The sequence below is a fragment of the Maniola hyperantus genome, chromosome 6 (genome assembly GCF_902806685.2).
Source record: "Maniola hyperantus chromosome 6, iAphHyp1.2, whole genome shotgun sequence".
Taxonomy (NCBI): domain Eukaryota; kingdom Metazoa; phylum Arthropoda; class Insecta; order Lepidoptera; family Nymphalidae; genus Maniola; species Maniola hyperantus.
In genome coordinates, this window is record NC_048541.1 from 6,468,403 (window position 1) to 6,494,027 (window position 25,625).

Sequence of the window (25,625 nt, forward strand, 5' to 3'; positions counted from 1 at the left end):
TTTTTAAATTAAATGGAATTGCTGCCATATAAGAAGCATTCTTGACTAAATTGTACCGTCTTTTATACTGGGATATTCTTTGTTGTATAATAATCTAATTCATTTAAAGATCTTCGGTGCGATGAATATTATTGCATACATTCGTAAACTTTATTTCTTTTTAGAAATTTGTTGAGGGGTTAATGAGCACGTTTTCGTAATGAGGTTCCTTTGTAAAAAAATCTTTTGTTTCGCTGAAAACAGCGTGATAATATTTTGCTATACCTAAGCGTAACGATGTCATATTATAACGAGGCAAAGGAGGCGCAGCTGTAGGCACTAGCTGCTAGGGTGAGCGCAGTGACTGCGAGCCAGCGAGAACGGAAGGAAAGCGTCGCTAATTACTCGCGCCGCCTGAAGCAAAGCCTGTTCGCATCCTCCTGCGAGGGAGCTAGGCGACCCCTGAACGTTCTGTAATATATGCGCTGTGGTATGTATATTCTATGTATACTTTTTCTTACCTTACCTACTTAACGCTCACTTGCAAATGCTTGCAACATAGTTATCGCTTGCGTAATTACGTTTTTCTCTTTTCATCATTTATAGTACGTACCTACAAGTATTTGCGCACACGGCTAGCACTTTGAATTGATTTTTATAATGAACTTTTTAAAAGTTTTTATTATTTTCACTAGTATGTTCTTATTCCGTTAAAATTGATAACAGATTTATCGACTACTTCTTATTGTACGGTTAAGCTGAAATTTTGCAGAGACGTGTGGTTTAGATGACAATATGGTATCATTGAGTGTCTTTGATGATGGAGATGGGAACAGGGAGTTGGACATAAACTCTCTGTTGGCATTATACCTAGGTCCTAGCAAGACTGTCGAATTTGGACTCATTTGTTGATTTCATCAGGACCTAGGTACTTTGCAATAATTTCAATGACAAGAGCCTGATGATGGAGTTAGAAGACGAGCACTAGAACTACCTCATTGCAGATGATCTAGGACAGTCGTGACACAGATATTTATTTCTAGAACGTATCTTCAAAATTTCATTGAGTTTGATTGGTTAATATTCAAATGAGAACCAAACTACGTTTTTATGGACAGCGCTGAGGAGCAAGCACACTGGGGATTACTTCTCTTAAACATTTATTTTTACTTTTACCTTTTAATTGAGTTGGTGCCTACTTATATGATTTTCAAACTCAAACTAATGAAGATTTAATTTAATGTTTTTTTTTTACTTTTAATTTAGATTTTAAGTTTATTTAATAGAATTATCTGTTCTTATTATATCTTCCAAATAAAATAAACGATCATGAAGATACGCATTTTAGTTTATTTCTGTTAGGTATTTATTTTATGTTGGATTATTAAATAAGGCTTCTCTTTCTATTTCATATTCTAAAATCATCACAGCACCTACTTCATACTAAATTCACAATATCTCATGATCTATACAAGGTATTGCCCACTTCACTTAATACACAACCTATCGCGCAGCATAAAACTGTGTAGCCGTAATTGTAAGAGGCACTTCCTGGATCTAGGTGCCTCTTTGGATGCCTAGTCTAGGTCTAGGAAGTGCTTCATGTAACGATATTTTGTATGTACAAATATGCACTAATTTACAGCTTTTAATTTTTATAAGTTTGTTACCTAGATTTTATTAAATTTGTAAAACGCGAACTCGCCATCCTCACATAAACTTTAACAGTTTCTAGAGGATGGCGAACTGTTTATTTTAAAATGTATTTTTGAAATTTACGTGATCAATAAAAAAAAAAAAAAAAAAAAAAAAAAAAATTCAGTAATTGGAAGGTTTTCCAGCGTAGGCTGTACAAAGAGGCTACAAAAGGGCGAGGAGCGCGAAACGCCGCCGCGAGGCAAGCCATTCATAATATTGTAATAACGGCTTCCACCAGCAGTTATTCCGTGCTTAAACGTTTTACTGCGGTCATTATCTACCCGCTGAAAGGATATGCAGGCGATAAATTGCGGAGTGTTACCTACGTACGTACAACACTTATCTCGCGATCTACCAGCGTCTTATAACGGAAGTAATTTATTAGTGTATAATTGATATTTTGACACAGTTATGAATATTATATTTAATACTTCATATTTTACCAAGTTATCTGTTTTAACCTTTTTTAAAGACGTCTTTTATACATTTTTATTTATTACGAGTAACGCTTAAATAATTTAAATTATAATAATAAGGTGCAATTCGTATTTCTCTTATATTAATTCACCTTTTGATAAGGAGCTTATGATGTTATATGATAACAATTTTAATGCGATAGTAGACTAAAAAGCTTCAAAATAATATCTAACTTAGGTAGGTATAGCTTCGTTTTAATTTGAGCATAACCTATCTGCCCGATCTTTATCGGTTTATCTAACTGATATCTCAATGCAGCGAACATAAAGGGGGCGCGCCTTCCTTTAGCAATAAAGAGACCATTTAATCGAAGCTTATCTGCCCGGAAGCATTCATTAGATGATTGCACCATTACTACTGGACTCTTTTCTGCCAACTCCGCCTGGTTGGGGTAATGTTACTGAGTAGATATGAAAATCCTTTCAAGAATATAAACTAGAGGTAACTTTTAAATTTTTCTGAACGATAATTCCTTGATTATTTTTACTCTAGGTAGATGCGGTGTATGTACGTACATTAGGTAAGTATGTTATATAATAATTGCAAATCAAGTTTAAAATATATTGAATGTTAGGTTTTCAATTTTACAATTATGTATTTATTAGAAGTCAGGCTTAAAAGTATTTAAACAAAAGTAACTGAATCGTCGCAAGCGGAAGCTAGGTAAAAGTTTAGCTATCTATATTATGATTATACCTGAATTTGTTGTAACCTGTAAATATTTTTCTTAATTTAATAAATTGGAAAAAAAATGTATTAATATTTTAAGTTACATTTATGTATGGCAATAGTTAGAAGTCAGTCTTTATTTACACAATTTCTTGACTTTTTCTATTGAACCACCAACAGAATTATACAAAAAAAATTAGATTATTCCAATCCTAGGTGCGAAGTTATTATATAATTGAAATTATTGGCGGCTCCATCATGTAAATCTAGACAGATAAGTCGTGCGTAACAATTTAGAACTAACATCTTATGAAAGAATTATTTTGTTTCGACATTTACAATTTTTCTATTAACTCGAAAATACCAAGTACCAAATAGGTATGTGAACTCCGTGTTCCAACTCCTCACCATGACGCTCCAGGAGTAAGTATAACTGCCAACTTAAACCGCGAAATGTTATGCGTTGATATAGTGGGTAACATAAAACTTTTAGCTCAAAAGATTTTATACTAATTACGTGTTTCCTTGTTAATATAATTAATTAACTTTAAATGACCGTAAATCAAATAACGTTTGTAAGAGCTCTAGAAATACTCGCATAAATGAGAAAGAAATGAAACACGCGTTTAACACCCATGGGGTGTATAGTCCTAAATCAACACGCGGGAGTAGCATGCCTCCGTAAATGCTACTGTAAATAATCTCACGTGAATAAATACAGAAAACACTCGAATATAATCATTGTGTTTCCGCTTTAATGGGAATCGTAGCTTCCGTTGTAAAGTTTTATTGTTAGACTAGCTGATGCCCGCGACTTCGTCCGCGTGGATTTACGTTTTTCGAAATCCCGCGGGAACTCTTTGATTTTCCGGGATAAAAAGTAGCTTATGTCTTAATCCAGGGTATAATCTATTTCCATTCCAAATTTCAGCCAAATCCGTCCAGTAGTTTTTGCGTGATTGAGTAACAAACATCCGAACATCCACACTTTCACATTTATAGTATTACTAGCTGCCCCGGCGAACTTCGTACCGCCTAACAGTCGATTAATTTTTCAGGCAATTTTTAAAATTTTTCTCTCCGTAAGACCCATCCTCGTACTTCAAGAAATATAATAAAAAAAGAATTAGCGAAATCGGTTCAGCTGTTCTCGAGATTTGCGATGAGTAACACATTTAGCGATTCATTTTTATATTATAGAAGATTAGGATTAGGATTAATAAAACAATATCCATATCCATCCATATCAATTTTTTTTGCATTATAGGTTTGGGCTTGACAGTCATGCTTTAAAAAAGCAATGATGAGGTCTAAGTTGTAGCTTGCCTAGATGATGCCTATTTACTCTTGCCTTGAAAGTAGGCTAAGTTATACGTGGTAGGAAACACGGACGCCGGAAGAGTATTTACTTAAATATAATAGTCTAATGTTGTGAATGAGAAATTGTGTGTCTATCTGTCTGTCTATTAGCTTTTCACGGCCCATCTGTTTAACCGCTTTTGACGATATTTGGTACAGATATAGCATTTTTAATTTAAAAAAACCTAGTATGTACCTACCTAATATAGTCCTTAATCTAAGGCTAATATTGACATTGAACGCGATCTTCAGTTTCAAGTTTTCACGCAAAACTTATGGGCTGATTACACCTACCGAGTAGTGAAGCGAGACAGTAAAATGTCACTCGGCCGAGACAGTGCTGTGGTGGCCGTTTACACGTATTTCGAAATTGCGCCGAGCACTCACAAGTGTTTATACCAACCGAGTACTCGGCCGAGGACACTGACTCGCCACTGTACTCGTTAGGTGTAATCGTACCATTACACTCGCGCAGGCACACCGCTACATTCTGTGCTCGTAACATTACGTAAAATAAAATTGATATATTGATAACAGCAACATAAGGTGAACTCAAAAATTGGTGCATAGCGGAGTCACGGCACCGCGGCCGGCAGGTGGCTTAAATTACCGCATTTGTTACACGTTTACACGAAACTGTATCAATATTTCATACGGATTTACACCGCCTATCCCGCCGCTTGCATTTTGCTGTCCTAAAAATACGCAACTCGACAATTGCATTCGTATTCAAGTTTATAACCACTGTTTTTAGGGTTCCGTACCTCAAAAGGAAAAACGGAACCCTTATAGGATCACTTTGTTGTCTGTCTGTCAGTCTGTCTGTCTGTCCGTCTGTCTGTCAAGAAACCTACAGGATACTTCCCGTTGATCTAGAATCATGAAATCTGGCAGGTAGGTAGATCTTATAGCTGACATTTGGGGAAAAATCTGAAAACCGTGAATTTAGGGTTAGATCACACAAAAAAAATTGTGGTCATGAAACTAATAATTAGTATTTTCAACTTTCGAAGTGAGATAATTATATCAAGTGGGGTATCATATGAAAGGTCTTCACCTGTACATTCTAAAACAGATTTTTATTTATTTTATGCATCATAGTTTTTGAATTATCGTGCAAAATGTCGAAAAAATACGACTGTAGTACGGAACCCTCATTGCGAGAGCCCGACTCGCACTTGGCTGGTTTTTTTGAATAATTACAAATACAATTTGCGGTAAGTATGGGGATAATATTATCTTACTTGATATCATAATATTATCGATGGCTTGGTTATATTGCACTAACTATACAAGTATCGATTTTAGGAGAGCTGTTTAAAGTTCAAATATTATGACTACTTACCACACGACATCTTTTCCCGCGACATCGTCGGTGTAGATTAAGGTTTTCAAAGATCCCGTTGATCTTTATGATATATGATATATTGTATATTGTTTGCATTGTTTTTGCTTCTATATAATCATTGATTGTTCCCATACGGAGTACGTATGGTGCCCCATAATAACATAAAGATGTCAACGCACATTCGCTGCGCTTCGCGACACGGTGCGGCGCGACGCGGACGGCAAATATAGTTTTATAATATGAGTTTGTATTTAGCAAAATGCACTTGAGAGACGCGGCGCAGGGGTGGAAAATATAGTTTATATGAGTTTGTATGGAGCAAGGCGCTGCCGCGTTGCGAAAATGCGTTTGGACCTTAATATCGTATTAAGTACCTACTTATTTATAACATCAGTACCTACTGAGAAATAAATCCAAAAGCTTTTTCAGTTATTTTCTGTAAGTGGAGACCAAACTATTATTACCGCACTGAATCCTCACAATGACAACTCACTCAAACGCAAACGCGAACTACTCGTATTTCCATAAGAAAGGCATTTGCGAAAGTTTTTCAATTTTAAAGTGACGCAGGTATGATGGGAAACTTTAGCTTGGGACGCACCATTTCTGCGGTTTTGTTCTCGTTCACTTTGTATTATTACATCATAAACGAATTTCAACCACTTAAATTGCCGTTTTTAGGGTTTCGTACCTCTGTCTGTCTGTCCGTCTGTCCGTCTGTCCGTCTGTCCATCTGTGTGTCGTATGTGTCAAGAAAACCTATACGGTACTTACCGTGAGTTAGAATCATGAAATTTGGCAGGTAGATAGGTCTTATAGCACAAGTGAAGGAATAAATCTGAAAACCATGAATTTGTGGTTGCATCATACAAAAAAATTAAAATGTGCAAATAATTAATATTTTCAATTTTCAAAGTACTTGAATGAAAGGGCTTTATCTGTATATTCTAAAACAGATTTTTATATATTTTTATGCATAATCGTTTTTGATTTATCGTGCAAAATGTGGATAAAAATACCCAAGTAGGTATGGAACCCTCAGTACGCGAGTCTGACTCGCACTTGGCCTGTTTTTTGTAAATAAAAGTACACCATTTTAAGACGAATGACATGTATGATTTAAGATGGAACGTATCAATCAACTAAGCTAAATTAAATGGATATTTAACCAAAACTTAATTACATATAACTTTCATATTTATACCTATATCTGTCCTAAATAGCTTTAATTACTTCGAAAACTCTATAGATGGTTTTATCACATTTCCAAGATATTTTAAAACAAGAGAAATATTTTTCTGCGAACAGATTTTTCTTAAAATGATAGGTTTAGTGGCAAGTCTGGGGGCACGGCACATTATGCAGCATCACGCAGGGATTAGGGGGGATTGTTTCCTAAAACAGGATCGGGTGGCAACAGTGCCTGTATTAAACGAGAATCACACCCGAGCACTTGCCAGTAATCACGTCGAATCGTATCAAAAAGAGCCCCTTTTATTCCCATTATTAAGAAAAGTAAATTTTTGTCACACCTACCCACCTACCCGATTTTGTCCTGATATTTTCAAAACTTTTATTAGTGTTACTTTAGTTGCCGCTTTATTCAGCAGCGTTATAATACTCAATAATTAATATAATTTTCTGCTTGTTAGTCTTGTACTTCTTTTTCCATTTCTTTCTCTCTCTTTTCTCAGAGCAATTTAAGAGATTTATGCCAGCACGTGGCGGGCGCGGGCCGTGCCACGTACGACGCGCGGACGAGGCGCGGATTCAAAACATCACGAACATTTTATATGAAGCAGTTTATATTTTTACTATATTATATACTAGATGATGCCCGCGACTTCGTCCGCATGGATTTAGGTTTTTAAAAACCCCATGGGAACTCTTTGATTTTCCGGGATAAAAAGTAGTCTATGTCCTTCCCCAGGATGCAAGCTATCTCTGTATCAAATTTTGTCAAAATCGGTTGAACTGATGGGCCGTGAAAGACTAGCAGACAGACAGACAGATAGACACACTTTTGCATTTATAATATTAGTATGGATTGTCATATTATACCTACTTCTTCATATTTTTGCTTGGAGTAAGTAACCCGGGCGAAACTGAGGCGGGTGAACAAGTTGCTCTTTTGTATTAAGTCCCGCAAATTGCTAATGCTCGTGGCCGCCATTTTAGCGACGTCAGCACTAGACTAAAGTTTGGAGCTGACGGTATATTTTTATTTTGGCTGGCGTCAAAATGACGTCATTTCGATGTTAATGAGACATGGTTCCAGCGCAATAGCAATTTGCGGGACTTATACCAGATTGAGTATGTACCTCACTGCCTATAGGTTTTAAAAAACCTTGGTCTATACTCTATATCTCTGCGTCAAGCTTCATTAAACACCACTGAAGAGATCGATCTCTTCACAACGACGTCCCTATCTATCTAAAGTGGCCTCGTGTCCCTCGAGGCTCACACTTATCAGCTCAATAAAAACTTCTATGGAAACATTCCGTCACATCCAATATGATTTCATTGCTGTTCATGAACTAGCAAAAGATGCGAACACTGTTTTATCAAATCTGTTTCAAGGTTTTCTGCTTTGAAAGGAGATGAGTCAGAACTAAAAACAGTTTTTTTTTTCAGCTATTTTTATTTTCTCTTTAATTGACGACTAGTGGTACCTATTACGATTAATGAGATAGAGTCCACTGAGAGCGAGACGGAATGAACAGACGGACGGACAGACGGATGGATGCGGTCGGACAAACGGACGGACTGACAGCGAAGGCATATCAGTAATAGGGTCCCGTTGGCATTCTCCGGGTATGGAACCCTAAAAATGGCAGTTTAATCTGGACCTACATCTAAATAAAAACCTTTTTTTTTGCTGTAAGACGGCTTATTCAAACAGCCTATGGCATGTCATCACTTAAGTGTATTTTTCCTAAAAACTGAAAACCTAGCACGGCTTTTATCTAAGTTAAGTGCACTTTCAAAATTAGTCTTTTAAAATTTATTGCCAATAAACCACAGTGCTTTTAATATTTATAAAGGGAGCAAAAAGCTTGTCAACGTATAATTAATTGATATATGCAAAATATTCCGGTGTAACATACAACCCCCGAAATAACCGCATTATTCATTCATAAAGACGACGCAAGAGCTATCCTGTGTAGCGGTGATATTAGTTCGTTTGTGCTGTCAACTACCTACTAAATTATATAAAACTGGTTACTGACTTAATTAAGATTTGAATGGATACACAGCAACTCTGTTAAGAAAACAAACGTATAGTCAAATCCAAACAATTTTTTAAATCACTAAATTTTTATGATACTATGATATCAAATAATAATTGACTTACACTATTGACTTATAACTAAGTACCATAATAATATAGTAAATATTATAATCAATATAAATTTCTAATTTGATAGCGGTGACAGCCTAGTGGTTAAGACATCTGCCTTCTTTTCGGGAGTTCGGGATTCGATCCCGGGCACGCACCACTAAATTGTTTTTTTAAAGGATTAAATATCACTTGCTTTAACGGTGAAGGAAAACATCGTGAGGAAACCTGAGTTCTTCATATTCTCAAAAGTGTGTGAAGTCTGCCAGCGTGGCAGACTATGGCCTAAACCCTAGTCACTCTGAGAGGAGACCCGTGCTCAGTAGTGGGCCGGCCGGCCTACCGAAATATGCTCTACCAAATTTCACGGATTAGATAAGAGTAGGTATAGGTAGATAGGTACCTAGAAATAACCTAGGTGATAGGAGTCGATTTGAAAAATGAATTCTTCAGAGCTTAGCTTTTAATTTTCTTTTAACCCTAAACTTTTTGCTAAAAATTATAATAGAGAATTTATAAAATCAAAATCAAATCAATCAATTATTTTAATATGACTTTATCAAATTAAACAGCACTAATCGGATATAGTGCTAGGCCGTATAAATTATTAAGTAGGTATACGTACGGCCTAGCGCATTTTAAGCTTTTTGTTTAACAAAATAATGGGGCCGATTCTCTTGTACACAATCTCTAAACTAAACTAAAATGACACGTCTAAATCTATTGCTATCCCTGTTATCCCATAATGTTGCTTGCCGAAAAGGATAGCACTAGATTTAGACGTCTTAATTTAGTTTATTTTAGAGATTGTGCACAAGAGAATCGGCCCCACTATCTAGGTATAAACGTTTGGATGCAAACTTGTATAAGTTAGGCAAAGGTTAAATCTAATTTAAGCGTCTGACAGCTGGGTCAACAATGACAGTGATATACAAACAGAGACGAAATGGTTCGTTTTAGTTTGGTTTTAAGATTTTCGAAAGTAATCTATCATATGAAAAATTTCTACAGTTTCTACGAAACGCCGCAGTTCTATAAGATACACCTAGTGAAAATGTAAAATGTTTGGTCACCTCATAAGCAAAAGAATCTTAGTTAATAAGCCAATTATCTGTTTGAGATCATTCGAGATTATTCATTAGGCACTATTATACATGATACGTAAATTTTTTAAATAGGTATCGTTTCGATTCGCTGCGAATGTGAATCAACCCCAGGCCCACTTACACAACGCCACTTCCGATTTATGATTTAGTTATATTTTTTTAATTGCTGTCACTTTTTGGTAACCGCTTTATGCTATTGCCAAAAAGCGACAGCATTTTTAATTATATCAATTTAACGGTCCTTGTGCTAGTGGGTCTAAGTCTCTACACCTTAAATCAAGAATAATTTAATAGTACTTCGTGAAAACACAGTACTTTTCAACACACGATTAAATCTCAATAACATCAACCCTTGCCCCTATTCAACCCGCAAAAGTTTCCCAAAGCTAATCGAGTTGATTGTTCCAACTAATACGTTGCGACATGGCCACAACGCATACATTTTTAACTAAATTACGCGAAGGTGCCAGTTAATGATGCTGTTAACTGGAATTCATAATAAAGTGGGACTCAGCTGTATCTGGAGCATATCCGAGTTATGTCCCGCGCGAGACAGGCGCCTGATTAAAAATGTAGCGCTTCAAAACGAAGCGGATTCGGCACCAGCGTCGCTGGCGCACGATACTTCCAGTCCCGTTATAAACCTGGAACCGCGTGGTTCACTACGTCATTCACGTAAACGTCATACTAAAATATTTCGACGGAGTACGATGTTGTGTTTTAAAGTGGACAATAAATAGACATTGATCTAATGGCGTTAAATATTATTAAAACAAGTGTCACTCAGAAGAAAAGATTGTAAGCAACGTTCGTTCCGACAAAGTGGTTACCCGATCAAAGTGATTTCCAGCTTACTACTTCCTCATAAAAACATAGCAAATTGTGAAGCTTATTCGATTTTTGTTGAATGAAAATAGGACACAGCCAATTTACCTACTTTCGTTTGGACTATTAATGCGGCTTGGAGTCACTTTATTTTTAAACAGGCGGCGTCAGATCGATCGGGGCGCGGAAATTCATAAAACAAAACCGTAGCTCGCAAAAGGCGGGAATGCAGCAAGCATCGGTATTTTATTTAGGTAGGTGGAAAGCACAGCGATATTCGTTCTATTTTCGCACTATATCGTTTATTACGAGGACCAACGGCTGCGGACACCCCGCACGGGAATCGCACGGGCCACTCTACCGCCTGATATTATATTCTAGAGCACGCCCGCCTTACCTCGCTCGTACTAGATATTTCGAGTGTTGCTTCTAGCACCTATGAATTTATCTAGTCTCAGTCACATCACCCGCCCGGTGCAGCCGTCTACAACGTTAACAAAAGCCTATCGCTGCTATAACTCAATTCACGGCGCGCCAAATTCGGTTCTCACTCTAATTAGGTCAAAGCCATTTGAATGTGCACTTGATTGTATCCACGTTTATGTGACGTTAGGTCTACCTTAAATGTAAACAAACAGAATAACAAGTATTTTGGCTTTTGCAAGTTGAATCTGATTACCAATTTTGATATACAGAATAACATACTCGGAGTAGCTTAAAACGTAATGTTTGGACTTATCGGTTTCATGGGATCAACGACATTTGCCTATGGATATATTCACTTTTGAAGTGCCGGCCATTGTACTGCCGTGAAAAGCGCCAACGACAAAGGCAGTGACAGACCTCGCAGCTTACATATGCATCTAAGTAACATAGGTATACATACGATACTCACACGTAAATTTTAAATTATTAAAGGATTCTTTGAAAGAACATCGTCCATACAAAGAAGACCGTTTTAGTAAATACCTACTCGTTGATTTAAACAATTGTATGATAAGTAGGTACATACATTTACTTTTACAAACTTTAAATATTGCATAATACATTCTTAAGCATACAAAAAAAACTGTATGCCTACTTTATTACAATTGGTTTAGTGTTACCGACATCAGATAAGTTTCAAAGCTATGATCATTCAGAATTCAGGGCAGTGAGAGTCCTTTTGGAAATCCAAGCTCTCATTTGTCTTCTTCTTTAATATATAAACACACAAAAAATGTTTCTACTGTTGTCCGTTCTAGACTTTGTAACCATCCAACCGATGTGCCCCAAATCGGTTTCATTAGAAAAGCAATAATGCGAAGATGGTTTAGAGTGAGATTTTTAGATTTTTTTGCGTAGTAGCACACGCCGGGAATCCGCTAGTTCAAAATAAGTGATGTAATGGTGATCCATTTTGATAATGTAAGTACCTATTACGTACGACAATGTAACAAATAAACCAAACAGTAATTTATTCTCACTTGGATAATAATTAATCTGCATCAGACCACTGATTGCATCCTACTAATATTATAAATGTGAAAGTGTGGATGTTTGGATGTTTGGATGTTCGGATGTTTGTTACTCAATCACGCAAAAACGGCTGAACGTATTTGGATGAAATTTGGAATGGAGATATATTATACCCTGGATGAACACATAAGCTACTTTTTATCCCGGAAAATCAAAGAGTTCCCGCGGGATTTTGAAAAATGTAAATCCACGCGGACGAAGTCGCGGGCATCAGCTAGTAAAACATAAAAATAGAAAATTCATTGCTTTTAAAAACATCTGTCAGGTAAAATAACTGGCTGAAATGAAAAAAGCATCAGTGGGCAGGTTGCACAAGTGCAGATCGTGGTCAGAATAGATTGGTCACTGTACCTATGTCCACTCAATACGTATTGCATTATTATGTATGACTCCATATTGGGAAATATTGCGGTGTAACCTAAAATAAAACGTTTGCTTAAAAGTGAACCTACCTTGTTTACTAAACTTTACTTAATACAATATATATTTTCTATCAACACTTTACTTTTCACATCTTACAGGAGAATGTAAAATTTTCTGTCGTATTGTTTTAAGTTTCGCAACGCCCCTAACTGCAATTAAACACAACATTACCAGAAAATATCGTGCTTTTAAACTGTAAAGGGAAATTTTCTGCAGTACTACAGTATTATTAACGGCACTCGGGACTATTTAAGAAGCATTTACGAAAAGATCGTGTAGCAGCCTTACAGGTTTTCATTACCGTCTGCGGCTCACTCGCCGCCTGCCGCGGTGTTCATTGTTCGTTAACTTCCGTACACTGTTTTTCCTGGGTTCCGTACTCGAAGGGTACAAACGGAACCCTATTACTAAGCCTCCGGTGTCCGTCCGTCCATACGTCTGTCTGTCAGCGGGCTGTCTCTCATGAACCGTAATAGGTAGAGAGTTGAAATTTTCACAGAATGTGTATAATTCTTTTGCCGGTATAACAACAAATAATGTAAATTTCAAAATGGCCGCCATGAATATGAATAAAAATACAAAGTGTCATTTCTTATACGATGGTACGAAACCCTTTGTGAGAGTCCGACTCGCACTTGACCAATAATTTTTCTATTCTATGTATGCACCAATACCTAATTTTATTATTAGTAGATCACATAAATATTAAAATAAATAAGCTTTAAATGCATGTTTGATAGATAGAAAAGGGTATTACGGAGAAACGCGTATAAGCAACGCGATTTTCCCAGCGCTTCAGAAAATCTAGGTTTTTCTCTCGTTTCATGATTTCATTGTACGTTTGCGGTAACAAGGTCCTATGAGCCGTTTTCAGTGCGGCCCTTTACGCATTTCAGCTAGAAGCTACTTGTTTACCTTTTAGTTCAATTAAGGAAAAATTGATTATAGGGACCTACCTAGGTACGTATTTATAATATATTTCGATATGTTTAGTTAATCTAAATTAATTTTCATTTTTCATTTTTCAATCAGGTTCATTATTTATGAGACAGCTTTAAAAAACGAATTTGGCTACAAGTTCGTGTTTAAAGTCCCTAAACATCGTTTATGGTATACCTACCTACTCAAGAACGTTCTTCTCCTTCTCTTCTTCTTAGTTTATTTGGCTGCTTTTTGTTGCTCTTTTACAGTAGGTACAATTTACGTTGTCGCGTAGATTGGAGAAAAAAGGTCTTCGAAAGAAGAAGATTTTCGAAAATCCAGGTTTCTGGTCTACCCTACCTACTCATTAGTCGCTATTCGCTTGTCGCCGTATTCATTAGCGCACTGCACTTTATTCCGTGTCGTGTTTAACTTTTTTGCTTCCAATGTATTGTACGTAGCTCGTAGGTATATTATGTTCGCGACAGGACGACATGATAATCGGGGTATGAGGCGAGGGGACGCCCCGCACACCCGCACGTCACCCGCGCTCGCCCGCGCCGATTTAGCCTGGGGGCTGTGCGGATGTGCGTGGCGTTCCCACCCCGATTGCCTCAGAAAAAGACTAGGTATGTATTATTTATTTCAGCGCTTTGTCTACTTGTTGTTGGTGTACCGAATTAGAATAAATAAATAAAAAAAAAACAGGCTTAGATTACCACGTAGGTACCTACTGCAAGGTTGCGGTAGGTGCAAAAAAGTAGCATATTTCCTAAAATTTATGAAAAATTTAACGACTTGACCCATAAGATTCAGATGGTTCAAAGAAAATTGATGTATTAACATGTTATTATGCTTGTTACCGCTCAACCAATAAATAGTCTCTATCATAATAATTCATTATTGATGGCTATTGGTTCCAAACATATGAATTTCCAAGGCTAGGATAAGACAGGGTCACGTGAGCGTTGCATTACCTACTCTGTTAGTAGATAAAATAAACTAATAGGTAGTAGGTAAAAGAACTCTGTGTAACTACATTCCCGATTTTTGTACGTTTGTAAAGAGCTTAGCGAATAGTTGCATTTCGTATTATTTGTTCCCGCGATACAAAGCGTTCAGGTTTTCCGGCATCGGCCTCGAGCTATCGGTTTTACATAAGTTGCAATTTGAGGTATACACCATATACCAGTAACCTAGAATAAAAGACCTAGATTTTCAATAGACTGTCCTGTCTCCGGTACACTGGTTGAATATATCGCGTTCAATATACATAACAATTCATGAGAATTTAAGACCAACGTTCATGCATTCGTGGCTTGAATAATAGGTTTTAAAGAAAAGCTAAACCGATTCAATGTATAGTACGCAACAAGTCGAGATGGCAATCGGGGTATGAGGCAGAGAGACGCCCCGCACACTCGCACGTCACCCGCGCTATCCCCACCCCGATTGCCATCTCGACCTGTCGCGTATTATACACAATATATCGAACTATAACTACTTATGCCTACTAATACTGTTCCTACTAATAAAACTGCAATCATCTATCTTCTGTTATATATTATATATTATATATAAAATTCAAAGTCCTGACTGACTGACTGACTGACTGACTGACATAGATATCAACGCACAGCCTAAACCGCTGGTCCTAAAGACATGAAATTTGGAGGGTCTATTCTTTGTGAAGAGTAGGTATCCACTAAGAAAGGATTTTTCGAAATTCCACCCCTAAGTGGGTTAAATGGGGGATGGAAGTTTGTATGAAAGTCGGTAATTTTTCAAGTTATTTGCAAGAAAATTGGTATTTGGGTTTTCGGTCACAAATGAAGAAATACGTGTTTCAGGATTTCTGGAAAATTCGCCCATAAGGGTGGTAAAATAGGGGATGAAAGTTTGTATGGGAAAGTTTTAATTATTGATATTATAATTGACTTGAAATTTGGAAAGTAGGTTTTTTCTTGAGGTTAGGTGTCAGCTAAGAAACGACTATGAGAAAATCCGAAAATTTCTCGAAATTCCACCCCTAAGGGAGTGAAATGGGGGTTGGAAGGTTATATGTGTTATTCAGTGCTGTTAAGAGTGCGCGTCCTGATGTTATAATGTTTGTTTCTGAAAAAAATGCCATTTGTTTCCTGTAGGCCACGCGGGCGAAGCCGCGGGCAAAAGCTAGTACTCTATAAAATTATTGCATTGATAACGAATGATTGCGGAGGAGTTACGTCCCCCATCTCCGAAGATCTTTACCAAATTCGTATGGGACTGTGCTGAATTTATAATTGAGTAAAAATTGTGTCATTATCAATTGACCAATCAATACCAATTTTCGAGCAATCAATCAATATTAATATTTGCAAAACCTTTGATTGGGTGAACTCATCCACTCAAAAATTTTGCGCGGATATCGACGTCAAATTGAAGTTGGTTAATCTTCAGTTAAATTATCAGTACCCTTATTATTATAAATGTGACAGTGTGTTTGTTTGTTGGTGTGTTGGTTTGTCCTTCAACCACGTCACAACAGAGCAACGGATCGACGTGATATTTTGCATGGGTATAGCTAAAGACCTGGAGAGTGACATAGGCTACTTTTTATCCCGGGAAATCAAAGAGTTCCCATGGCATTTTATCTAAATCTAAATCCACGCGTATGAAGTCGCGGGCACCCGCTAGTAAAAATTAAACATAGCATGTTGGTTGCAGAATAGAACGGAGAACACCTTAAAATGAAAGTAGAGGACACAACAACTGAAGGAATCAGAGGGTGGGGCTGTACTCCAACTGGTGACCCTCCTCCTGCAGCAGTAACAAACACATCAAACGCTACACCATCTAGCTGCCTTCCAGTATGGGTCACGAGAGGGTGGAAAAGAAACTTATTGTATGGCATTATAGTATTGCTAATGGTGCTTGTGTTTATGAATATTGCCTTGACGTTATGGATCATAAGTACATTAAAATTGACGGCGGTAAGAACATTTTGAGTACTGAAATGGATTTAGACACCTAGTATCTAGTATCGATAGACACTTAGTATCGTGGCCCCTGCCAGATTCCCAAACTATAACAATTTATTTAACTATACGGGCGTCTGGCAGGGGATTGCCACAACACTGTCTGGCAGTTCATGACGTGGTTTTTAATACTATTCCGAAGAAAATTACATATAAATTAGACTTTATACTTTGACGTAAGATTTTTTACACCTTTATTATCTGTTATCTATTTTATCTCCCAAAGTCACCATGATCCAAACTTCATAGTCGCTGAACATTCCTCCCTATGTTGGGGGCAATACGCAGAAAAACTTTCAGCTTTTATAAAACAACGAAGGTCTGGCACACGCTGACTCTCTCTATGTAAAGATACCTGTTTTTATTGCAATTTAACTATACGTACTATTTTCCAGAGGGGCATTGGTCCAATAACAATTATTAAAGACGGCGTTCATCTAGATGGGCAGGTGTGGATAGTAGACAAACTAGTTGCTTCGACAATTTCGTCGCAGGCGGCTCTACCTATTACCTTACATTCACACCGCAATTTCTCTGTCGTCGTTTCAGAGCCTGGTCATGTCAACCAGGCTAAAGTAGTAATAAGTGAGTATACATATTTTACTACAAACCCCTCGTATGTCTAATTCAACTGATTATTCCATTCCTATTACAATAAACAATTCAACAAAAAGTAGTTTTACTTATGGTATAAAATTATGGCTTTCTTCTTCTTATTATTTTGCTTTGTGGCTTTCAGCAGTGCCAAATTATGGCTTTTAGGATAGAATAAAGGATATTTTAAATTATAATTTTTCAGAACGAGATGTTATTGAGTGCAGTGGACAAGTGTTTGAAGTCAGAGACGCAAAGGGAGGTGAGGTGTTCTACGCGTCTCGGGAAGAAGTCCGTGTGTCCGCAGAGGCCCTAACTCTAGACGGAGCAGGAGGCCTAACAGTAAAGAGTGCGCTCCAAACACCAATAGTACGTGCACCACCTGGCTCTGATTTGCAGTAAGTATTAAAAGTATATGAGCGTAGATAAAAGTTAAAACGAATATATCAAGACAAATCCAACGAGCCCAAATACGACGAGAGTTATAAAATGGGTAATTGATTAGGCCCTTTCACCACCTCCTGACGTCATCATGAGATCATCAGACAGGACTCAGACAGTCATCATTTAAGTCTACAGTAGGTGCTTGTCAAGACAAATCTAACGAGCCCAAGCAAGTCGGTCGAGTTGTTGGGAAGTTGAGGAGTTTCTATATCACATCTCGCCTAAGTTACAAGTCCACCTCCACACTTCAATATCATTGCATTGAACTCATATTGTAACAGTGATGTCATCACAGTTACAATATGTGTTCCAAATTTCGGCTCAATCGTTGGACAGGAACCAGCCTAAAATTCAATTACAAGATTTAACCAAATATTAACATCGATATTTTCAGATTGGAATCATTGACAAGACGGCTCGATGTGAGAGCACCACAGTCCATATTTCTTGAAAGTAGAGCAGGCGGCATCGACATAACATCACATAGCAACATAACGCTTAAATCGGACGTCGGAGCTGTAAGTTTTGATATAATTGTTTTACTGTAATAAATCAATAACTCTTCAATAAGCTACAATTGGTTTTTAATTAATGAACACCTCGTCTATTTATTACAGATAAAACTTCACGCTTCGAATATTATAATCCACAATCTTATAGAAGCATCTGTAACAGATGTTCCACAGAAAAGGACATGGGGAAGAAAAGTTTATCAATTGTGCGCGTGCGCTTCCGGAAAATTGTTCTTGGCAGCTCCAGAGTCTATTTGTGCGATGCATGATCACGATACTGAACTATGCCGATAATACAGCTGATCTTATTTAGTTAAAGGCCCAAAGGTTCAAAGACCCAATCTTATATTGGATAAACTAACTGAGGAATCAATTTGACAGATTTTCAAAACAAAAAAACAACAACAACAACAGTGGTAGAAAAATAAGTAGAAGTGGTATAGATTTGTTGCCTAAAGATTTAAGGTTTGTTTTTGAAAAAAACCGGCCAAGTGCGAGTCAAACTCGCGCACTGAGGGTTCCGTACTAGTTTTTTTTTCGACATTTTGCACGATAAATCAAAAACTACTTTGCATAAAAATAAATGACAATCTGTTTTAGAATGTACAGGTAAACCCCTTTCATATGATACTTGGTATAGTTATGCTCAGTTGAAAATTGAAAATACATTATTTGTTCATGAACACATTTTAATGTACCCACAAATTCACGGTTTTCTTATTTATTCCTTTACTTGTGCCTACCTACCAAATTTCATGATTCTAGGTCAAAAGAAAGTACCCTATAAGTTTTCTTGACAGACACGACGGGCAGACGGACAGACAGACAACCCGTGCAGACAACGAAGTGATCCTAGAAAGGTACGGAGCCCTAAAAACAAAAAAACACACATCTAATATTAGCTGGTACACATTACCTGACTCTGCCTATACTTACTTGAATTGAAAAGGGGAAAGAAGCAAGTTCCCAAGGTTTGCATTGCCTAGGGACCTCATGATGAAAATTTTATTTTCGAAAACTCTTTCAGTAAGGGAATGTTGACGAAATTTAAACCACAAGAAATTATCTTCCCGTAAATATAAACAAATGTATTTGATAATTTTAGAAACACAAAGTTACCTGATAATTGCCACACAAAAAATCAATTTTAGATTTAAGTATGTGTATACCGTACCTACAGTGTAGTATTTATCGGTATGAAAATACTAATCAACACGATAATCTTAATCCTATCCTTATAAACTAAGTAACCACAGTTTCTTACATATTTTGACACGTTGGGTATTGTAATATAAGTACGTACCTATGACTAAATTAAAAACAAGTGGGTATAATCCCTACAAAATGACTCCTCACGCGCCATTTTAACTCTATGGGTCAACTGTCATGTCAAAAATGCGAGTTCACCTTTAACAAAAGAACTAAAATCGAACTTTTGACATGGACACAAATAGTCATGGCGTGTGAGAAGTTAAATTGTACGCGTTATACTTACCTATACTAATTACTTATGTAAACAAAATTAATAAACAGATTTATAGCTTTGATAAAGCTGTTTAATTAACGAAATAAAGTACCTTATAACAAAGTAAGTACATCGAACGGATTCTCATTAGGTAATATTGCACAGGGCACACTAGGTACACTATTTTTTATTTACTTTAAAAGTGTGATATTAGTAAGAGACAACTAAAAATTAAGAAATGATAAATTATATAAAATACTTATATTAATTGTGACCGATTAAATTATATTAATAAACGAATTTGGTAACTATGTCTTAGTATATTATTTTGTCAAATTGGCTGGTTTCCTAGTCGATTGTTGAGGGGACTTTTCACATGCTACTTCAAGCATGGAAATGGGCTATCTCTAGTAAAATGTGAAACTCGAAAGTGTAAGGTGTAGGTACCTATTTTTGTAAAAGTTCATATTTGTAATCTTTCATGACCCAACTTCTCAATCCTGATGGTGGAAGTGGCTTTCTAATGGTGAAAGAATTAGTAAAATCGATTCAGTATGTATTTTCACAGTATTCTTTCTAATATTAGTATAGCTGTGTAGATAGGTACTTGTAGGTGTATTTTTCCAGATACCTAGTCAATCCTAGTGATTAGTGCAGTCACGTAATGTCAGCGTGTAGGGCGTAGGTAGAAACCGCAACCGCGACTGCGAAGACTACTGTAATTACTGTCGTCTCCACCCGTCCTAATTGCAACCGCAATAGCCTATTTTTATAACGAAAAGAAAAAAGTATTTTTCACCCAATTCAAAATCATTTAAATCCCTTCGCCCGGAGGGCAATAGATTGCATAGTGGTTAATTCATCCAAGTTTGCATACTACAAAAAAAAATATTTTTAAGTATAGTGACTGACCAGGTTCTGCGTTGGATTTATAGAATGAGGAGGTCTCCAGGCAACGTTCGAGAAAATTTTCATAGATGGCGCTGAATTTTACAACCACTAAAGATAAAAATAATACCTATATCTATATTATGATCTATGCTTTAATGTTTCATCATGATCAACCCATTACCGGCTCACTACAGAGCACAGGTCTCCCTCTCTGAGAGGGGTTTTGGGTCTACCACGCTGGCCATGTGCGGATTGGTAGACTTCACACATCTTTGAGAACATTATGGAGAACTCTCAGGCATGACGGTTTCCTCACGATGTTTTTCCTTCACCGTTAAAGCAAATGATGCTGAAATGATGAAGCTTTATGTTTAGGTCATGTCAATCAATGACATAGATGAAGAGTAAGAGCTAGCGTGCACTGCAATTTTCCTTACGTTTCTTCTCCACAAAATCTGTGAACTATGTATAACAGAAGTAATTAATTAATTTCGCATCCGATTTAAATTTAAAAATTTAAGGCATAGATGATATAGATATAGGTAGGTATTATTTTTCATCTTTAGTGGTGGGAGTTTTCAGCGCCATCTATGAAAATTTTCTTGAACGTTGCCTGGAAACCTCCTCATTGGCGTCAATCTTACTAGAGTACCGAGTTTAGGAAGCTGCGTTCCGTTTGACAGTCAAAATTACAACTTTTCAACAGTTCTATTTGTAGATAGATGAAAAACACAAGGAAACTAAACTCTAAGAACAAATAGTATGTAAAGGCGGCCTTATTGCGTAAAGCAATCTCCAACAGGCAACCTCAGGTGACTGGAGAGACATGTGTGTTGGGTAATAAGTGCAATACATATTTATTCTTATTAAGTAGTACTTAGTAACTTCTTATTATGTAGTATTTAACTTGGCTTGTCACTTGTCAGTGATGAAACCAGCACCCTGAAGTCTGAACTGAGGATTCTAGTATTCTTAGGTGTGGGATAGACTCCTTAATTTTTTAGCTCCACAAAAGGCTAGTTTCTAACACAAAAGGTACATACGAGGCTTTTGTCACACGCACAGTAAAGATTTTATTCCTTTACTTTATTCTTCCCCTTACATAAAAAGCCGTGAAGCTGTAAACATTTGTTTCAGTACACTTTTTTTAGTAACGACTCTATAAACAAGGACAATCAACCCCCAAATATTTGAACACTTTCTGATTCGTGTTTATTGATGCATTTGTTTTTCTTATCGTTAGTGAAAATTCTTGGTGATGTAAAATATTGACCCATGTAACTTTATATAGTTATCACATCAAGTTATAGTTATTAGGCATCTCCATAAAAAAGTTTACTGGTAACAATTTTGAGTGTTGAGTTCAATTTTACCAGCTTACACGCCCCAGCTTTTACTCTAGTAGAATTTCCGAAAATATTTGCTTACTCTGGGTCTACGTTTCTACATACCAAATCTCGAATTTCCAACCTATCAGCTTGAGCTGTACGTTGATATATTAGTCAGTCAGTTAATCTATACTAATATTATAAATGCGAAAATGTGTTTGTTCGTCCTTCCTTCACGCCCTAACTAAGCAACCAATCGACTTGATTCTTGGCATAGAAATAGTTGAAAGACGGAGACTTGAGAGTAACATAGGCTACTTTTTAACCCGGAAAATCAAAGAGTTCCCACGAGAATTTTAATAACCTAATCCACGCGGACGAAGTCGCGAGCACAGCTTGTTATTATATATATTGGTAGATTGACGATTTAAATGATGACAAATCCACGTAGATAGTCGATCTCCCACCTTGTTCCCTTCAATTATTTTAAGTTTTGCAATCGCACGGCACCGACACCTTTTCAGCCACCTATATTGAAAACTTACATTCAGTGAAAAAAAGTGTTGGGTTTCAAAATGTTAGACAATCTCAGAGAGCGGAAAAGCTCCCAAACTGTCCGGCAACCTCAACTCACAAGTTCAACGACTTGTCCATATTATGTAGATGAGATCGCAGGTGCTCGTTATGTGCCCCGCCACAGAACAAAAACTTCGTCCAACCAAACGACCCACACTATTTCAGGTGATATTCCATCTGTTGTTTACCATTCCAAAAGCCATTACAATAAATTTCAGACACTTTCAGATCTACGTTAGCTATATAAAAATAAAAATAATGTTTAGGTACCACTATAGGTGAATTAAATCAACAAAGTAACTAGTATACTTTATTCACCTAGTTGAATCAACCCAGGTGAATCAAGTCTACGCTACCGGATTATTTGTTAAGTATTAGGTACCTAATAGACAGCACAAAAATAGTTTGAAAAAAATTGCTAGTTTTATAGTTTCACAGTTTCACTGATACCAGAGTGAACTACCAACACTATTATACCATCATAATAATAATATATTTAATTATATTAAATTTTGTTTAATAATTGTAATTTTGAAAACCTCCCTGGCGCAGTGGTAAGCGCTGTGGTCTTAATATTGGGAGGTCCCGGGTTCGATTCCTGGCAGGGATTTGGAATTTTATAATTTCTAAATTTCTGGTCTGGTCTGGTGGGAGGCTTCGGCCGTGGCTAGTTACCACCCTACCGGCAAAGCCGTGCCGCCAAGCGATTTTACTACGTTCCGGTACGATGCCGTGTAGAAACCAAAAGGGGCATGGATTTATTCAAAATTCCATACCCCTTCCAGGTTAGCCCGCTACCATCTTAGACTGCATCGTCACTTACCACCAGGTGCGATTGCAGTCAAGGGCTAACTTGTACTTAGATACTATAAATAAATAAAAATAAAATGGTATGTATTATTTAATACGATCGAATATACAAAGAAATATTTTTTAATATCTAATTTAAAAGTTGAAAAAAAAAACAACATTAAATTAAAAATTTGTGGATAATTATATTTATTCGTCGATTTTGATCAAGTCAAAATGCAAAAATACTTTGTTATTCAAAAATAACATGACATGAAAAACATTTTACTTGCATCGAAGGATATACCTACTTATCCTTGATTGCATCAGAATGCAAAATGCAAAGGTAGGTAGGTACATGTATCATACATTTTTGTAAAAAGAATTTTCTATCCGACCTTCATTAATTAATGTTGTTAAGGTAAAGTCAGTAATGTACGAAATTGTAAATATTGTTTTGATAAATGGAATCGTTTCTGTGTATACGTGGATGACAAATAACTCTATTAGAGCCACCTGGCTGCGATAATACTATAAGTACCTAGCATAATCAGTGGCATGGTAGGTATCTAGGTACCTATAGATATGTATTATAAGTATTGTACTGTATGTAATTATCTACAGGTACTTAGTACATTTAAACTACACGTTTTGAACAGCAGATATTAATTTATTTTTATAGAGTATGGGCGGCTAATTTTCCCTTTTCCCTCTGACTAAATCAAAAACTTGCCGATGCCATGAAAATACGACATACGACTAACCGATTTTTTATTTTTATTTTGTTCTTTAAGAATCTCATGGAAACTCTTTTTCTGGATTTTCTGGGATAAAAAGTTGCCAAAGTTCGTCTCCGGGATTTAAACTCTGACCTTTCACAGAAATCGTTTAAAAGGGGGGGGGGGCGCGTGAAAAGCAAGCAGACAGACGGACAGACGACACTTTTGCATGTATAGTATTAAGAAGAAGGTTAAAGGATTAAACCTTTTGAGTTTGTAGTGATGTGATGTAGTGATGTAGATGATAAGTGCATAGTGATTAGTGAAAATAATTAATTATCTAGTGCAAGTGCTGAAAGAACACGTGAACAAAGTGTATCTCTAATCAATAAATACTAAGATGTGTTAGTGGAAAATTTATTAGTAAGTAGGTATACAAGATAATAGTATATAAACTTAGGTTAAAGTAAAATTCCTAATTAGTCAAAAATAAGGCTAGATCTTAGTTCAACTGAGAAGCTTATTGGCACTCAGTATTAAGAAGAAGAAAAATTAAGTATGGATATTGAAGTGTGGATTATTATTATTTTTGTCTGACAATTCGTATGTAATTTCGCCGTTCCCTTTACCTTGAAAATATTTTAGCAACATAATCAGAGCTTGTGGAATATAATTTTAATTTCGTTCCGACTTTTTCTCACCTGGCAGCGCTTAATCATAATCACGAAAGAGCGCGATAATCCCCGGCTCGAGGCCGTGAATGAAGAGAAAGCGACACACGTATTACTTTTTCTTGTTCTCTCCCTTACTGATGTTTTCCACACATTTCTAGAATACTCAAATCCCAGTTGCACTGATCGAAAGGCTTCATCTACCGAGGTCTAATAGTAATCGGATTCGTGCTACAATCACACATGATTTTTACAACGTTATATTGATTGATTATGTACAAGTACAATTGTTTGGATTTATTTATTTTCGGCTTCGTCGACGTCACGTACGACGTGATTGAAGGACAAATCAATAAACCAACAAAGTGTAAATTAAGTTGGTGTAGACTATATACGTACTAGGTACATAGTTTCAAAAGGACGAATAAAATAGATAGTTTATTTTTTTAATAAATTTCATATTATTAGGTACGAAAAGTTAAAGATGCCCTTACAATAAAAAACAAAAAAAGAAAAGATATGTCAATCAAATTACACTTTCTTATTCAATTTCTAAATCTGCCTATCAGTCTTAACAAAGTTTCTTCATAAATTTTATTTTCCGGAAGCTAGCCACGACACAGGTGACGCAGTTGTCTGATATTCTGAAAAGCAATTTACAATTAATGTTTATTTGGGTAAAAGTAATTATTCTGTTTTTTATAACGTTATATATTTTATTTATACTTGGACGAAGTGGAGTGGCCACGAACATTGCAGTGCGTTATACCTCAATCAAAGTATAGGCAGTATTTGTATCTACTATTATGCAGATCTACATTAAAGATCTAATATTATAAAGAGGTAAAGTTTGTAACTTTGGATGTAGGCAGTAATCTCCAAAACTACTCATCCGATTTCAAAAAATCTTTTGCTGATAGATATAAGTCCCGCAAATTGCTAAAGCGCGTGGCCGC

At 36.4% G+C, this 25,625-nt stretch overlaps 2 protein-coding genes across 11 annotated transcripts in view; one reads left to right on the plus strand and one right to left on the minus strand.

Moving 5' to 3' along the window:
- LOC117983190 (organic cation transporter protein-like) overlaps positions 1-23,138 on the minus strand; it is a 156,593-nt gene extending 133,455 nt beyond the window's left edge. Inside the window, exon 1 of the mRNA XM_034969670.2 lies at positions 23,030-23,138. The gene's annotated coding sequence lies outside the window, so the exon portion shown is untranslated. The remainder of the gene's footprint in view (positions 1-23,029) is intronic.
- LOC117983304 (delta-sarcoglycan-like) lies at positions 396-20,000 on the plus strand. Of its 10 annotated transcripts, none has more exons than XM_069499065.1 (7): positions 10,533-10,815; positions 12,046-12,208; positions 16,370-16,635; positions 17,076-17,265; positions 17,480-17,672; positions 18,113-18,236; positions 18,336-20,000. In XM_069499065.1, the coding sequence occupies exons 3-7, from the start codon at positions 16,393-16,395 to the stop codon at positions 18,522-18,524; spliced, it is 939 nt and encodes a 312-aa protein (XP_069355166.1). In that variant the 5' UTR covers positions 10,533-10,815; positions 12,046-12,208; positions 16,370-16,392; the 3' UTR covers positions 18,525-20,000. The 10 variants fall into 10 exon arrangements, with proteins under 10 accessions (XP_069355170.1, XP_069355166.1, XP_069355167.1 ...); XM_069499066.1 differs by having other exon boundaries at positions 10,533-10,774; XM_069499063.1 differs by lacking the exon at positions 10,533-10,815 and adding an exon at positions 11,062-11,677.
- Positions 23,139-25,625: the final 2,487 nt, after the last annotated feature.